The sequence below is a fragment of the Echeneis naucrates genome, chromosome 17 (assembly GCF_900963305.1).
Source record: "Echeneis naucrates chromosome 17, fEcheNa1.1, whole genome shotgun sequence".
NCBI classification, from domain to species: domain Eukaryota; kingdom Metazoa; phylum Chordata; class Actinopteri; order Carangiformes; family Echeneidae; genus Echeneis; species Echeneis naucrates.
The window spans coordinates 15,503,433-15,519,935 of NC_042527.1; the positions used below are offsets into that span (position 1 = coordinate 15,503,433).

General features: G+C 40.1%; 1 protein-coding gene across 4 annotated transcripts in view; it reads right to left on the reverse strand.

The window, feature by feature from the left end:
* Positions 1-3,942: 3,942 nt before the first annotated feature.
* Positions 3,943-16,503, reverse strand: part of pde1cb (phosphodiesterase 1C, calmodulin-dependent b) — a 64,417-nt gene continuing 51,856 nt past the window's right edge. For 2 of the 4 annotated variants that reach the window (XM_029525738.1, XM_029525740.1), the window contains 9 exons: positions 15,826-15,954; positions 15,236-15,337; positions 13,220-13,340; positions 11,905-11,986; positions 11,323-11,443; positions 8,991-9,166; positions 7,809-8,021; positions 7,370-7,429; positions 3,943-7,176 (listed from right to left, as the gene is read on the reverse strand). In XM_029525738.1, coding sequence (XP_029381598.1) covers positions 7,157-7,176; positions 7,370-7,429; positions 7,809-8,021; positions 8,991-9,166; positions 11,323-11,443; positions 11,905-11,986; positions 13,220-13,340; positions 15,236-15,337; positions 15,826-15,954 — 1,024 coding nt within the window. In that variant the 3' untranslated portion in view covers positions 3,943-7,156. Of the gene's footprint in view, positions 7,177-7,369; positions 7,430-7,808; positions 8,022-8,990; positions 9,167-11,322; positions 11,444-11,904; positions 11,987-13,219; positions 13,341-15,235; positions 15,338-15,825; positions 15,955-16,503 lie in introns of those variants that run through there. The other 2 variants (XM_029525739.1, XM_029525741.1) reach the window with 2 other exon arrangements.

Consider the following 16,503-nt stretch of genomic DNA (forward strand, 5'->3'; position numbering starts at 1 on the left):
TTTCCAGTGGATAGACGGGCTTTAATTTTTATTAAACAACTTGATATGTAACGTCTACTTTACACACTGCAGGATGTAGCCGTGTGTAGCTGAGTGGTGAGAACATGCTGTCAATTCTGGTTAAGTTGGAGGACAGATTCCCAAAAGGCTAGTCACTCCGGAGTCTCACTGTCACAGCATCAGGGTTAATCATTTCTGCTCAAGCACTGTGCTCATCAACTATTTGGATCATCAAATAAATGTTACATTTATGTTTCAGGCAAAAACCAAATCAAACACTTTGTTGCTTTTTCCTCTCTCTCTCTCTCTCTCTGATGTGACAGTAAACTGATCATCTTTCGATTTTATAGAGCTGGTTGGACAAAACAAGTTGCAGATGTCAACTCAGACCTTTATTTTCCCAACTGTTCATATCCATCACGGCCTCTGCACTCCATCTTTGTTAAGGGGATAATAACCAAGACTTTGAGTGCCTCCACATTTGCATGTGTGCATATATTATACATATGTAATGTGTAGTTGGGCACATCCTTCCCACAGGTGTGCCTGTTTTCCTTTTGATGAGCGAAAAGCAAACTGATTAGCAGGTTCAGGTAACATCAGAGCAGCAGTTTCCCACCAGTGGCCATGTGATTAAATCACACAGAGCAACTCTAAGGGAGCCAGGTAATGAAGGAATGGACCAGAGGATGCCATCACCCCCTCCTCCTCTCTTACTCTTCCTCATCAAGTAGTACTGGAACTCAGCCCAAGCCTGGGACAGGAGGTGGGGTGGAGCAAAGACACCACACAGACGCACACACTTGCATGGGCAAAATGGTTTTGCAAGTGTATTTTGATGAAGGGCAACATATATGTTGTTGTGCTCTGGTGATGTACAAACTTGTAACCATAAACCCAGAGGACTCACATAAAGACACAGACAAAGTATACGAGTGTATAAATCAACCGGAATAACACAACCACCTCACACACATTTGTGTCTATGCAAAACCTGCGACTGCAGCTAATACAGCAAAAGAAACTCATTTAGACTTTTTACTTCCGAGCAGATTGACTATTTAATAGAGTAATGACTAAAAACAAAAGTTGTGTAAATCAACTGTGCGCCAAAACAGAAAAGAAATAAATAAATAAAAATACAAATGTTACTTTGCTGCCCACAAAATTCCTCAATCGACCCAAAAATAAGCATTAAAAGCTCTTTAAAATACTGTTGATGGCTTTTGGTTACAGGCATTCCCCATTCTCCTGCCTGGCAATGGTCTTTTATGGCGAGGGACCTAATACAAGATTTCTGTTCTAGTGCAAACACAGTGGCCATGGGCACCAAGGAACAGCTGCCGTATAATTGAATTAACATTTGCCTTCTGCTCCAGCACTCAGTGCTGTGCGGAGAACTCATACACATCCCTCCACAAGCTCCATCAACCTGCGCATGAATATGCATGCTACTTGTGATAAAAATGCACTCGGTGTCTAATGTTTGTGGAGTTGCCTATACGACGTATAAAGAGCAATACAATAACTATCTTGTGAGAGTGACACCATATACATCAAGTGTGTTGATCGTTTTTAGTGCCATGGGCCGTCAGAGGCTGAGTGCAGAGGTGCTGCTGCAGCTCTGGTGGGTTCAAAGTCTAACAGAGACATCTAGTGGACTTCTGACTGTGTTTCACGTTCAAGTTGCTGCCGGTGCACTTCAAAGTCTGAAGACTTTCAACGATTTCTAATTATTTATTGCTAATTCTATTGATTAAAAAAAAAAAAAAAAAAAAAAAAAAGGAGGACACGTCATCAGTTTGTTTCTAGAGGTTGAAATAAATGGACGAAATGTACAATTGAGAAAATGTATGTTTAAGAAGCTTCAAATTATGCAATCATTTTAGTTTTTTTATTTTCTTTAATTTTGGAGGTTGTTGAATCTAATGAGATTTGATCATGTATGGTTTATAGACGGGCCCTGGAACAATGAAGAGGCAGAGCACTGTACAAAATGACCACAAAGACATGCAAAATTGCCACAAATTTGGCACATAATGCTTCCAGATAGACCTGACGCAAAACAGACTGACCACAAAGAGACCCACAACTACCACAAAGACATGCCAATCGATTACAAACATACACAAAACACCAACAAAGAGGCACAAAATATCACAGAGTGACCACAAATGGATGAAAAACTAAGAAGCAAAAAAAGCACGCATGTAATGACCATAGAGACACCCGAAGCTGACAGAAAAACACTAAACAACCACAAAAAGATTACCACAACAACACAAAATGATGACCAATTAGTTTCACTGTCAAATACAGAATCAACTCCATGTACATGTTCCATATCGAGCACCTTGTCCTGCATCTTTCAGACTCAATTCAGTGCAAATCCATCAATATTACAAGTCAGACATACATTAGTCATGTTGTACCCGTCAGCCTGACTGATGATATGTTCCTGACCAGCAACAAGTGAAGTTTGGAAAAGGATTTTTTTTTCATCTACATGAAGCACAAACAGATGGAACAAAAAAATACAACTGAGCGCTGAGCCTCCGAAAACCACCTGGCTGCTCATGATCAGATTAAAAAGCCTGTGCAAAGCAGCTTAGCAATAAATATATAATTATTTAAACCTCTATCATAAGTTTGTCAATACAACTCAGCCAATTCTCCACACCTGACTTCATCTAGAAATATATACATATATATATATATGAAAGCCTACCTTCAAAGTGGTTGGGATGTCCATCAGTCTCAGTTAACTTCATAGATGTCCACAGACCAAAAGAATCAAATGGCTTTTTCACAAGAAAGTATTCCAGTTTGTGAATGAAGTGACAGGAAGTCCATTGCAGAGAGTCAAGGAAACTTTTTCCTCTACTTCTCCTCCAACATCAATTTCTTAGTTTGCTGTTCTGGCTTCAGGATGTTTGTTTTGATTAGTTTATCAACTCCTCTCTAAAGTTTGAGAGATAAAGTTAAAGTTTGTCTTTTCCACCTTCTCTTCTCCTGGAGACACCAAAAAAAGACTTCTGACTGGATGGACTCCATTTTTATGCCCTTTCCTTTTTAGGAGCACAGTTTTTCACAGCAGCGCCACCTTGTGAGTTGGAGTTTAGAGTATTTTTCAAAGATATTTCATTCAAATGCTAAACTGGTCAAAACTGCATTACGTGGGTTGTACATAGTGAGAGTTTATAATCGCTTTGTGTGTCTTTTAGTGTCGTGCTACTTTGCAGGAGCTGTAGATGGCCTGGTGGTTGTGAAGGGTTGGTGTCTGTGAAGTTTCAAACTATAATCTAATAAATGTTTGATTCACAAAGATGAACCAAGGAGCATTTTAAGGAACAACTGGTTAAACATTAAAAACTGAATTTTATCCGGATGTACGGGCCAAACTCCAAAGAAATGTAAATGTAAAGAAATGTCTGCAATAAGATTAAAGTAGTGAAGATTTGCTGTTTTTTTCTGTTTTCTGTTTTCGGGCCAAGTAAAGTTTGTTTTTGCATTCATCTACTGGATGAGGAAAGTTTGTCTGTGCTTCTCTTCAGTCTGAGCTGAACAAAAGGAATTTGTCGGAGTCAGTCATTGTCCAACGTGCAGCATGATTAGATTCTGTGAACTTTTTTTTTTTTTTTTTACACATTGATCAGTAATGGACAAAGTATACATGGCATCTTGGATGTTTTTCAACTGCCAGCTACTCAGTTGCTATAATGTGTCTCCAAGCCCAAGATCAGAAACTTAGATTTTTTTTCTGGTGTTTTCCTACAAACACCCAACTGACATTATCAAACCGTCAGACTCTGTGTGGTTGTAATCATGAGCAATAAATGGATATTGATGTGCAAAATAGGTGGCGTGTCTCTCTAACGTGATCCAACGAGCTGTGATGTTGCAGAAATGAGGACAGGCAGACATGATCTGAGCCCTTTGAGTCCAGATTTATTGATACGGCTGTGCAGTCACAGAGCATGGTGGCACACATGGCCGCCCGGCCGGCATGGGACAGTGACACACACATGCATGCGCATACATCCATTCACTCTTAGTCATTCTGTCGAACCAAGGATGTAGTAGAGGGAGAGCCTAAGTGGATTTACAAACCATTTGTCCCCCTCATTGTTTTTCAATAGTTGTATCCGCCCTGCAAAACAATTCATGATCTGATCGAACATTTGAGAACTAGATCTTCAAAGTAAAAAAAAAAAAAAAAAGTTTTTTCAGAATGAAGAATTTGTCAGTGGTGAGAACTGTTGAACCAGCTTTATACGGTCCAATGCATCGCTTCGTTTGTACTCTTGCTCTCTCTATCTCTCTCACACACACACACACACACACACACACACACACACACCTCATCACACTCTCATTGACAGAGCAGGTCACAGTGAGGAGATCAGAAATGCACACTGAGTAAGTTTTGTCAGTTTCTCTCTCTCACACACACACATTCTCTCTCTCTCTCTCTCGCTCTCTTTCTCTCTCACTTTCTCGCTTTACATCCATCTAACCTCACTGACTGGAGCAGTCTGAGGTACGTCATGACAGAGTGATTCAGACCAAATAGGGAAACAAAGCATTAAACAAACAACAAATAATCTGCTCCATAGTAACGGTTACAAAACACCACATTTAGAAGTCTTTACATGTCATAAATACAGCTATTTTTCTGGTTATGGTTGGTATAAATTCCTGTTAAATATTCATACAGTAGGCTATCACAATAGCAAGTGGAAGAGAGAGCAAACTACAAGACTGTACATGTGTTGGTCCCTTGGTCGAGAAAATAGTTTCTGCTTTACCAAGTATCAGGCAAGCTGTTCGGAGGATGCAATAAATTCTGCTTTACATCTATTTATAAATGTAATTTGCTGTGATTGTTACACTGTAAAATTCTAGTTTTGAGCCATTGGAAATGTTCTGACTTCACAGCTGGTGGAGTAAAACAGATACACAGAAGACAGACAAAATTAAAAATAATAATAATAATAATAAAAAAAAAGTCACATGTAGACAATCCATCCTCTGAGTCAAAATAAAAAGGGACAGCAAAACAAAAAACGTACACTATACAGCACGAAACAGCTAAAAAATAGATTTGTTTTTCTAAATGAAAAAGAGCAAAACATAGCGTTAGAAATACGAAGTCAAACTGCTGACTTTACAAATAGTGTCTAAAATACAAGTCCTTACACTAGACTCTTTTAGTATGTCATATTGAAGGAAGATATGAACTAGTTTGTTTGACTGTACCTCGATCAGCACAGATTCAAATGACATCAACAGATTTTGTTTTCCCTACAGGTGAAAGAAGTGAAATGGAAAGTACAGATATAGGCACACATTGAGCCAGTGGGCTTGCTAACCACCGACTGTGATTTTTAGGTAGAAAGTAGCATTGCATGACAGACTACAATGTCCCGGCACGATACTAGTGTTTCTGTTACAATATAAAAATGGGGAGTGTGCATTAAAACAAGAGGCTAAAAAAGAATATCATAGTTCCTGCAGCTTTATATAAAGTTACATATGCACTTTATACTGTGAAATAAAATTTGAGTCGGCCAAGAACATGGCACAGTTAATTTAGGGAATTGAAATAAAAGTGCACAATTATAGAGGAAAACATCATGATGCAAATACTGCCAAAATGCTCGTTTTCCTTTCTTCCACTTACACATATTAGGTACATCATAAAAGCTGAACCATCATCGCAGGGGGTTCGATATGTTACATATGGACAGTAAGCAATATTTGCATTTCCTATACACAACATTAGAAGCCTTGAAAACCTGGCAAACAACCAGGAAGCGGATACAGTTTGGACTCACAGCCTGGGATGCATCACAAAAGCATGATGGATTCAGCTGGCTAATAGGCGCACAAGCACACTGTAAACACGTCGATCAAACATCACACTGACAACTGAGAAGGTGAAGCTGCTGTAACATAACTGTCCTTCAAAATAAAATGACACACGCTAAGATTTTTCTTACGGCTTTTGTGGTTTGACTGTTTTGTTTTGCTACAGCTTCAATACACACATGAAGGCATCACAAAGAAGTCCTTTGATGAGGAAATGACATACAGTGGAAGGATAAGACACATCTAGTGCATGAACGATATTGGGCAAACACGAAAAACAAACATTACCAAAAAAAAAAAAAGGTAAACATATAATTTGTAGATTACAAAAATTGAATGCATTTAGGTGTGCGATATGTTTGAAATGCGAAGGTTGCATTCTAATTTTTGGACTTTTTCCAAAATAATATTTTACATTATATCCAGAAAAATATCAATTTTTGGATGGTGGAATCAGAGGATTTCTATTCCTCTTTAGATTCATACATTTACAAATATACAGTGGAGTGGACAAGCATACAAAAACAATATAAACCTGGCTTGAAGGAACAAAAAGTAATGATAGCAAATACGGTGAAAATAAAAACTGAAAAACATCCTAAAGCATAAGTGTCCTACAGAGGGGGGTGTTTTAAGGATTGCTTGCTGGTAAAATAGTAGTGGAGTAGACCTGTAGACTCAGCCTGGTGTACTCTAATATGCTGCACTTAATGTGTAGCAGCTGTAAAAGTCACTCTTCATGTGCATCTTTGCTGCATTTTACACAAAAAGGCGCTTCTGCATTCATTTTTAAGGATTTCTGCAACAAACCGGATGTTTCTAAATAAGCTTTACTTTGTGATGCCAAAATCTAGCTCATGAGCAAATAAAGCTGGTGTAAGAAAAAAAAAAAAGTGGGACTCGTACCATGGCTACATGTCAGTGGTTGTGTTAAGTAAAAGATTGGCAAGCAAACAAAAGAAAGAACCATTTTCATGTCCATCTTTCATGGCTCCTCAACTCCTCATCTGAAATCTGGAGCAGTGAGAGAGGAGTAATGCACATGAGTACAGACACAAACTCTGCACACAACAGCGTGGGAGTAGAAACGAGGTGAAAGTAAAAACTGTGAAAATAGAAGTGAAGATATGAACGTGTTGGCGCCCTGTAGAGGGCGACACAGTCCTAATAATGGCTTTCCCTCTGACCAGTCTGTGAGTTTCCTCAGTCCGGTGTTAAAAGCAGGCTCAGGTCGATACAGCGCAGCAGAGATGCAATGGAGAAGCCAGGATCATTCACAGCTCGCTTACTCCATCACTACGTCTGCTTTGGGGAAACAAGAAGGGAATAGTTAGGCAACATGACACAAAAAATAAACACGTAAACAAGCTGCTCACATGGGGAGATAATGGTTTGATTTTTTTCCAGCTTTCAAGGTAAACAGTTTTCACCACAAACACACGAACATGAAGCATTCATTTCACAGCTCAAACGTCACTGACTTTAGAAAGAAACTCACCATTGACACTTTTGTTCTTGTTGTCTTCACCTGAAGATTCAGCCCCTTCAGACAACTCTCCTGAAACCAACAAAACTGTTGTGTTATTCGTGAAACTTGCGCAGGTAGCAAACATACTACTCTATGCAAAACCCTGGAATCACCCATGGTCCTTTAAGTGTTAAATAATCTCTTAAAACCAATAAATACTCATTACAAACAGGGAAATGTGGATAAAAGTTCCCGGAACATTGAGGACATTGAACTAATACACAAAATGGTATGTGAATGCCGCGTGTATGCAAAAGCATTTTGACAATGACAAATAAAGAAATCTTGAGAAGAGATAAGCATCATGGAGGAATACTGATCAGTCAGTCATGGATGCCAATGTAAGTGTAGCACATGCACAGAAATGGACTGATGTCACGTCAGCTGAGACACAGTTAAAGGGACGTACCGTTCGGCACAGGAGGACGCTGTGCTGCCTGTTCTGCTGCCTCTGTGTTACCATCTGCTGGTCTGCTGACCTCTGCTGATTCAGGCGCCTCCCCCTGCAATTTGTCCTCCTTTGCTTCCGGGTGATCTGATTCTGTGTGGGCCTCCTGGGGCTCCATAGCTTCTTCCTGCTGGGCTCGCTCCTCTGCTTCCCTTTTAGCTCTCTCCTCCGCCTCTGAGGTCACACCAAGTAAAGGGCAAAGGTTACTGCGTTTGTGCATTCATGTGCAGAAGTTCCCAAACCTGCGTCACTGGAGTTGTTGGCGGCTGGGGAGCAGCAACACAACGCTGACGCTGTATCTGCTCACACATCGGGCAGATACACAGCAACAGCAGCATTCATTGGAAGTGTATGTGAGTTCAGCATCTACTGCCTTTTGGCTTTTTCACACCTGATGGAACTGTCTGTCACAGCGCACGGCAGGTTTTTGAAAGCCCCACGTTGCATTAAAATTGTTGATATAAATATATTGATAACAGCTGCAGAATAGTTATAACAGTGACTTCATTGGCTTCGTGCTTTATGAAGGCATACTGATAACCAGCTTTTGTCAGGCTGTGATAAAGATCCTATTGGCTGTTTTCTGTTTTACTTTCAACAATAATATATTTTATCATACATAATGGAGATAAAAACACTAAATTCATTCTCATGTGCAGACCACTGAGTCTGCAGTTTGATATATCAGTCAAAATTTGCTGATGAATGAAGAGCTGAGTGAAAAGATAAAAACTGAAACATGAATAAAAGGGTCTTTCTGAATAAAATGAACGATTTATTCACAATTATTTAAATCAGATGTTACCTAGCAATAGGAGCTTTATTGGCACTTGCTATAATTGCAGTAAACTAGATTGAATAAATAAAAAATAAACAAAAACTCAAAGTCAATATAGTTTTTATCGCTGGTGGATTTTAGCTGAGTACATAAAGCACAGAAAAATTCACTGTGTGCCCTGCAAAATCCTTCGCTGAGCGAGCTAAGAGCATTGCAGATGTTAAGAGCATTGCAGCTTTATGAGCCAATTTTCTACACCCGGCTGGATCTGCTGCAAAAAAGATCTATTCTAATGCCACCATTTCCAGAGTCCCCTAATCCTGAACCGATTCAGCAGGTTTACAGGGTGTGTGATTGGATATTACCTTTAGCAGCCTGGGTTTTCCACCGCTCTCTGTTCTGATAAACCTCTTCATTCCACAGGGCCTTGAAGTTCTTCGTGTCCACGGTCAGCAGAGAGCTTTGGCCCGATGAGCTGCTGTCGGAGCCCATGCTTTTAACACTGTGCCGTTTGGCTTCATCTGAGCTAATACTGTTCAGACTGGACAGACCAAAATGACAGGAGAGAATGGATTTAACAAGAGCGAAAGAAGACCGACAGGCTACAACCATCCTGAAGGCTCTGGGAGGCCAGCAGCACTTCAGCACGCTGGAGCTTTCAGCTGAATGCTGAGGGCAACAAGCTAAATCACTCACAAAGGATTAGATAGTAATGAGCTGCTGTTTAAGGAAGTAATGTTTTCCACGTTCACAAGGTTAGCCCAGTATGATAATGTTGATCATGTAAAATACATCTGAGACTGAGTACATAATGAAACTTCAGGTATTTGGTAACAAACCAAAATAATGGACAAATGATATATTTGACCTAATGATGGCACTAAATGAGCTGATGACATTCAGCATACTTGTCACGGTGACTCACCCGGCGAAGATACACACATAATGGTGTCGTTCAGGGGTTTTCAGCACCGAGACACAATTAGATACAGGGTGACTTTAACTCTCAGAGGATATCTGGGGCAATTAAAGTGCTTTCAGACCATTAGCATCTGATTGCCACAATTTGCATGAAAAATTACACTCCTTCTTGGATTCACAACTCAGCTTTGACATCTGTACATAAGAAGCATCTTTTTGAGACTTGGTATGACTTTATTTTTAAGGATGTGATTATTCTCCCAGAAGTAAATACATGCCCATGAATCCACTTACTGCTCTGGATGGAGATTAGAGAAGTCTGATTAGATTGCCATGAATGTCTCAGCTTGGGCTAGATTTTTAAAAAAAATGTTTTTAACCATTTTTTATTTAATATATTTACGAAAATATCTTCAAAACAAAAATGTGTCTCCACATTCAGAGTTTGAACCAACTAAAGGTCGGAGTGTTTTGGCCTCTCCTGCATCAGTTTTGTTGATCATTTCTCCCCAACTTTATCATGATGTTATTCCAAATCATCATATGTGGGACATGGACATCTTTAATAAACACATCAGTATAAGGTTTTTCATTTTAAGTCACAAATATCAGTTTCTTATGTTGCAATAAGAAGGAAATTCAAGAGATCACCGGAGGGAATGGTTTCTGCATGCCACAGATGTCAATGTAAAAAATCTGATGGCAATCCATCCAATACTGTTGAGGCCTGAAAGACGGTGCAGCAGAGTCACCCGCCCCCAGCTTGGATAAAATAAAATCAGATTTCAGAGTCAGAGGCGTTTTGAAAAGAAGAAAAATGAAAAGCCAGGTGGATAAACACAGGCAGACAGAGTGAGCATACAAGCTTCTAGATGACCGAAAGCAGCTACAAATGCTGTGAAGAAACCGTCCAATGAAACCCATAAACACCCAGCTGTGCATGTAGACAAGGAGACTCCATAAGTGGCAAGTCTATCTGAGATTTCCACACGGTTAACTCCGACTCGGAGGCCCACTGAGTGATGCTAATGACTGTTGTTTTGGAGAACAGGGAGGCTGTTATTGATGTGCAGGTGCAACGGATGATGCAGAGCCGGATTCCGCGAATCCTGCTTCAGTTTCCACTCATCTCATGTCAGGAGCAAAGTTCAACTAGTTGACAGACTTGACAGATCTCTCTCTGGATAGTTCAAATATCAGTAACGCAGTAGTAATCAGGATGTACGCTGCGCCATGCACAGACCTTATTTAGTACATGGCTGCAGGAGAAGGACTGAGTCAATTAATTAAGCCTGTGGAGACAAAGTCACTTCCTTTTGTTTCTTCGAGGCCATTGTGTATGCCAATCCAACACTGAGGCCTGTTCTTGATCATGGATGACGAGGTGAACTTCCCTAGCGTAACTAAAATGGCAATTTCAAGGTGTGTGGCTGTGCCTGATGAAAGCTGGAGACATTTCCATGCACAGAAATGGATTACTCATGGGAGACTCATCTGCTGCTCTCAATTCATTCATTTGAAATGCTGTTATTGTGGAGAAGATGTTGAAGTTTAATCACGTCACCGAGTGTGTAGTTTCTCAGAGTGGAGAACGCCAGAAAGGCACTACATTTTCCATCCGTGATTAACCAGGCTGGATTGATTAAAACTTACTCAGGTTTACATAAAGTCACTCACTTCCCATCTGCTGTGTCCTGCTCATGAGCAGCAAGTAAGAACGCAAACTTTTCACTGCACAGTGATCTCTCAGCACGAAGAGGAAGCACCGTGGCTCACCTTGACCGTCGAAAGCCAGCTAAACCTGAATGCGTAGCCTCTTCGATGAGCGGCGTGACGATACGCTCCATCATGTCTGTCAGCACAGTGAAAGTGGGTACCACGATGAAGTCTATGAATCCTGAAGATGAAGATGATGGAAAATTCAGAACGCCATGTATTTCTCATCTTGTTCAGAGATAACAGCTTACCTGGGTTCCTTTCAGCTGACTGTAGTGTCAGCTGGGTCTTTTCTATTTTGTGCTATATACTTCTAATATATACTTCCAATCTAGATTTGTCTTCTTCACTAATATTAAAGAATGAAACACTCGTGCTTATAAGTATTATGAAACAGTTGTTGGTAATACTTGTTCTACTTGTCCTTGCAACTTTTATTTATAATCAGATATCTGCTCTTATAGCATAGTACATACCACAGAAAGAATAATAGCCAGTTTATTCTTGTTAAATACAATGCTCGCTTCACATACTTCATATAAGTGTATGCAGTTTATATTAGACAGGAAATGAAATGCTGAAGCTGGACCATTGTGTTCAGATTTTGCGTGGATGTGAATGTAATGTGGAGAAACAACTCACCAATCTGGGACTGTGCCACCATTGTGGACTTTCGGTCGCAGAGCGGAGAGAACGGCAGGCCGAGCTCTGCCTCTTTGTCCCCCTGGAAAAACAAAGGCTTCCTCAAAACTGATACAATCATGAACATGTTGCTTTAGAGGGGTTTGTTTCAAAGAGCCTTATTGAAAGAATCATTCACTAAAGTCCTCACTATTTTATTCTTGCTGTTAGTCTGTAACTGTGAGGAAGAAACCTGATGGAAATGAGTCTGAATTGGGCCAGCACAATTATTTACCTTTCTCCAGCAAAGAACTCAATATGAAACACATACACCAGAGGAGCAACTTAATAGTAATGTTGAGAGAAGATAAGTCGATGCTTCTTTTAGATTTCATCTTTTGGCAGTCCCACAAAATCTAATAACAATTGTTCCTGAGAGTCTTCAGCTGGTTTGATGCAGAGAGCTGAAGAATAGACTTCTGATTAAAACTCTTGAGCCTCCATGGCTGAAAAGTCCCATGAGGGTCTGGAAAAAAAGATTAAATTGAACGACTCCCAACTCTGTAATGGACTTTTCCAGTCAACAACATTTGTGTGCATCACTCAACTGGTATGTTTGAAAGGAACGGACAATTAATGGCACAGTGTAGCTGGACACTTCTTTGCTGCTGTCTTTCATTTTTCAGTTTCGCTACTCTGACACAAGTCCTGTGTATTTCTGAGCTGATGTTTCTACTTCATGGTCAATTTGAAGGTTGAACTGAAATATATTTCATTACATCTGCTTTTTAAACTCATGGTGTTTAAAATTCATGCACTGGTGCAAGGGGGCTGCAAAAATCACACTTCAAATCTGACCCCACAGCCCCACATACTTTTTAATTTAATTTAATTGATTAATTGTTTTGATAACAAAAATGTATGACTAGGACTATAGTTGTGCAATCACAGAAAAAGACACAAAAAGGCTTTGTCTGAGAATCATCATGTTCAAAGTTTTTCACAGAATCAAAGATACTATAGCTGCTCTCACACATCTAAACACAAACCAGCTAGTAATAGTAAAGGTGTGACTGTTTTAATGGTGCAAGTTTGCCAAAACGGCGCTCAGGCAGTTACAGCCCACAACAAACTCAATGATAACAATTTGAGATCTATAGCAGGGCCGCTGTTTTAATTATAGCTATGTGTACCTAATAAACTATCACTAAAGCGTAGATTACAGTTCTTTGTGTGGCCAGCTGCCTCAGAGCATCATATCCTCACACCGCTCAAGCGTACACAGGACAAGCCGCTCACGCACTTGTTGGTTACCTGCCCAGGTGAACCCGCTCACCTGTCTGAAGAACTCCTCCAACAGGGACGTGGTCCAGCGATGGTGCAGGTCCCAGCTTTTGGCTGGGTGGCTGATGTCTGCTGTGTGTAGCAGCAGGGACAGCGCTTTGGGCTTGTCAATGCTGAAAAGGAGAGCACAGTTACAATTTTTTTTTTTTTTTTTTGTTTTTTCAAGAAGTTGTTTTTTTTTGACAAAAGTAAAATGAATAAGTAATTAATTTGTTCTGTTGTTCCTGTAGATTCTGACTCCACAGGGATAAAAGCATTTTGTTTTTGCCAGATTTGCTCAAAGTCCCTTGAGTTGAATTTAGCTAGAAACACAAAACTTGGCATAAATATTGAAAACAAAAAAGTTCACCATCGGGGATTTTTTTTTCTTTAATTGAGCTAATTAGCAAAATGTGAAAAACAATAAAAACTTTGAACAGTTGAACTTTTACATTAGTAAAACCAAATTTTATAAGCAGCCTGGACTGAGACACAACTTTTTATCATGAAGAAAAACATGGTTGCAATCAACTAAAACATCTTTGCAAAGGTAACTACATGATTAATCGACTTGTGGCCGTAGCTTTAGATGGTGTGGGAAGGCTGGCCTGTATTTTCCCCTCTCACTCCGCCTCCATGAGGCTAATCAGCTGGCTGCAGAGGAACACAGTGTGAAGACGCCTCACCTCATCAGACATCAGCGTCGTATGAGCTGTCACCTGATAACCATATCAAAATATCCCGTTTAATGGACTGATGCATGAATGAACAGGCACAGGCAGAAATGGAAAATGGGCGGACAAAAGAAAACACGCCAACACACGCACATAACACAAGGTTAAACAGAGGTGAGGCGCTCGCATTTCCTCCTTTCCTCCTCCATTTGTGGCAGATTGGATCTTAAAGTGCACTCTAAGCAGTCCTGGAGCAGAAAGGTTTGAATTACTTCACATTATAGTCAATTCAGCATTGGCCCTTCCAGCGGACTGCAATCCCTCATTTATGAGTACATGTAAGTGAGTGCATCTGCGTGTGTGTGTCAGTGTGTGCAGCGTCCCAACAGTGGACCTCCAAGTCATTATAACCTTGCCATAAGCGGATCGGTGAGACAGCTAATAACAATAATAATAACAATAATAATAATAGTGGGGAGCGTTATTATCAGCTAATGTATTTTTTTCAGTTAATCAATGAAACTGTCAGTCTGTAAAATGTCACAGCATGATGAAAAATATCTTTCCAAGACGTTTATATCCAGCCAAGGTGATATTTAATTTAGGCCAATCAAAGGTCCAAAACCTGATTATATCCAGCTTAAGGAGATGTTACAGAGAAAAAACACAGGCACTGGCATTTTTATCCGAAGAAAATGGCATGATATTAACACTGTAGCCAGTTAAATATCTCATGGTAGCTGTGCAAGTGCTCAGGGGAGAGCTGAGGACATATCTGCAGTTTCAGGGTACTCCATTTTGTATGCATGTTTAATAATATCAGGGGCAGCAGAGGTGCTGCAAAACATTGTTTGGAGAAGGGTAATGTTTTCTGTCTTGGCACAATGAGTATGCTAAAATGAAAAAAAAAAAAAAACTCAGAACAAACAAACAAACAAACAACAACAATCCAAAACTGTCAGCAAAATATTTGGTGCTATTTTTCAGAACAGTGTGCAAATGAGTTTCACCCTGCCAAATCTACTGTGCCTGGACCATAACTGTGATTTTTTTTTTTTTCTTGAGAGGGCCTTTAATCCTGCAATATTTGATGCTATTTGACAGCAAAATACACATTCCTCTTCATGTTTTATGCTACACGAACAACAGCCAACAACAGAAATCATCCCTTGTTTGTCTCAATGTAGACCACGTCTGTTGGTTGCCCTTCTTTATGACTCCACCCTTCAGGGTTAATTGGATAGTAAACAGTGGGTGGTTAGTTGAGAGCAGCTGATTTTCGGGTTAATGGAGATTTAATTGCGGGGGTGAAGGAAGGGAGGGTATAAACAACAGTGAGGGAGACAACAACTGACCCCTCAGGTTGTTGGAGGAAGTTCTTCATGGCTTTGATCTGCTGGAAATGGCAGGACATATCTGTGGCTAGCACCATCTCCACCACCAGAGCCCTCAGCTCTCTGCAGGGAAAAAACAAGAGCGAGAGAGAAGAAGAAGAAGAAGAGGGAAGGATGAGCCGTGTGCTGTATCACACTGTCAAACCTGCAGGTAATAAAAGCCAAGTCATTTCGGAAGTTGCTAAAGTAAATGTAGGCAGCCTGCACAGTTTTTTGAGAGCTATTTATAATATCTGCTTTGACAAGTCCCAGCGTATGCCGTGATAAATCAGACTGTAACCGTCTCCCTTAATGTATTATCACACACAGCAGTTCCATTTTCTACAAAGTTGTTGGACCTTGAAGGTAATCTAACTTTTCTTATTTGGACTCCATGGACACAGTTTTTAATCCTGAAACGAATGAACAGTCACATCGGGCTGTGAATGGTTGATGCGGACATTGTGACTATTTGCTACCTGGTTTCTCCCTGCTCTCAGTTAAATCTCCGAATTTTATATCCCTGTCATTGCTCTGTCTTTTTGGCATGAGGACATAACTGTCTCTCTGACCTCCAGTCATCCTTGGAGAGGTTATAGAGGATGTTCATCTCATCATCGTCCTGCAGTAGGCGGTAGGCTGCGCTGACGTGGTGGCTCTCCAGCACTGAGCGATCGTTATACAGGATGGCTGTGTCTGACCTGCCGGCCACAAAGAAAAGCAAGAGGTTTATCATTGGAATGGATTAATCAAGTGCAACAACAACAACCCTGGGTGCGATGTGTTTTTCTTCAATTTATTTGTAAAATGGGTCACCTAATCATGGAATTTCATTAATCGGGTCATTCTCTTTACTGTACGTCAGTATCTGTGTGTACTGCAGCTGTCAGTCTGACAACCACTTGACTAAATGAAGATAAAGACCTGACCTGTTTTCCTTTTTATTACATTTGGAAAATATCAATCAATTTTTTAAGAAATTTCTCTTGAAATGTGGGCTTTTAATATAGAGGGAGAAATAATTTACTCCTCTAAGAATAGTACAGTATCAACAAAGGTCAACAAAATTATGACCTCTCCAAACAAATATTTATTAGCTTTTTTACATAATGACATAATGCATTATCTTTCAGCGTCTCCATCTCAAGTTAATACTGTGATGACAAAATCAAGCACTTTTGAGTCTCAGAGAATGTACCAATTGAAGTTAGGAGTCCATTTGGTTTCTGTCCTGCCGTTTAGTTATTACT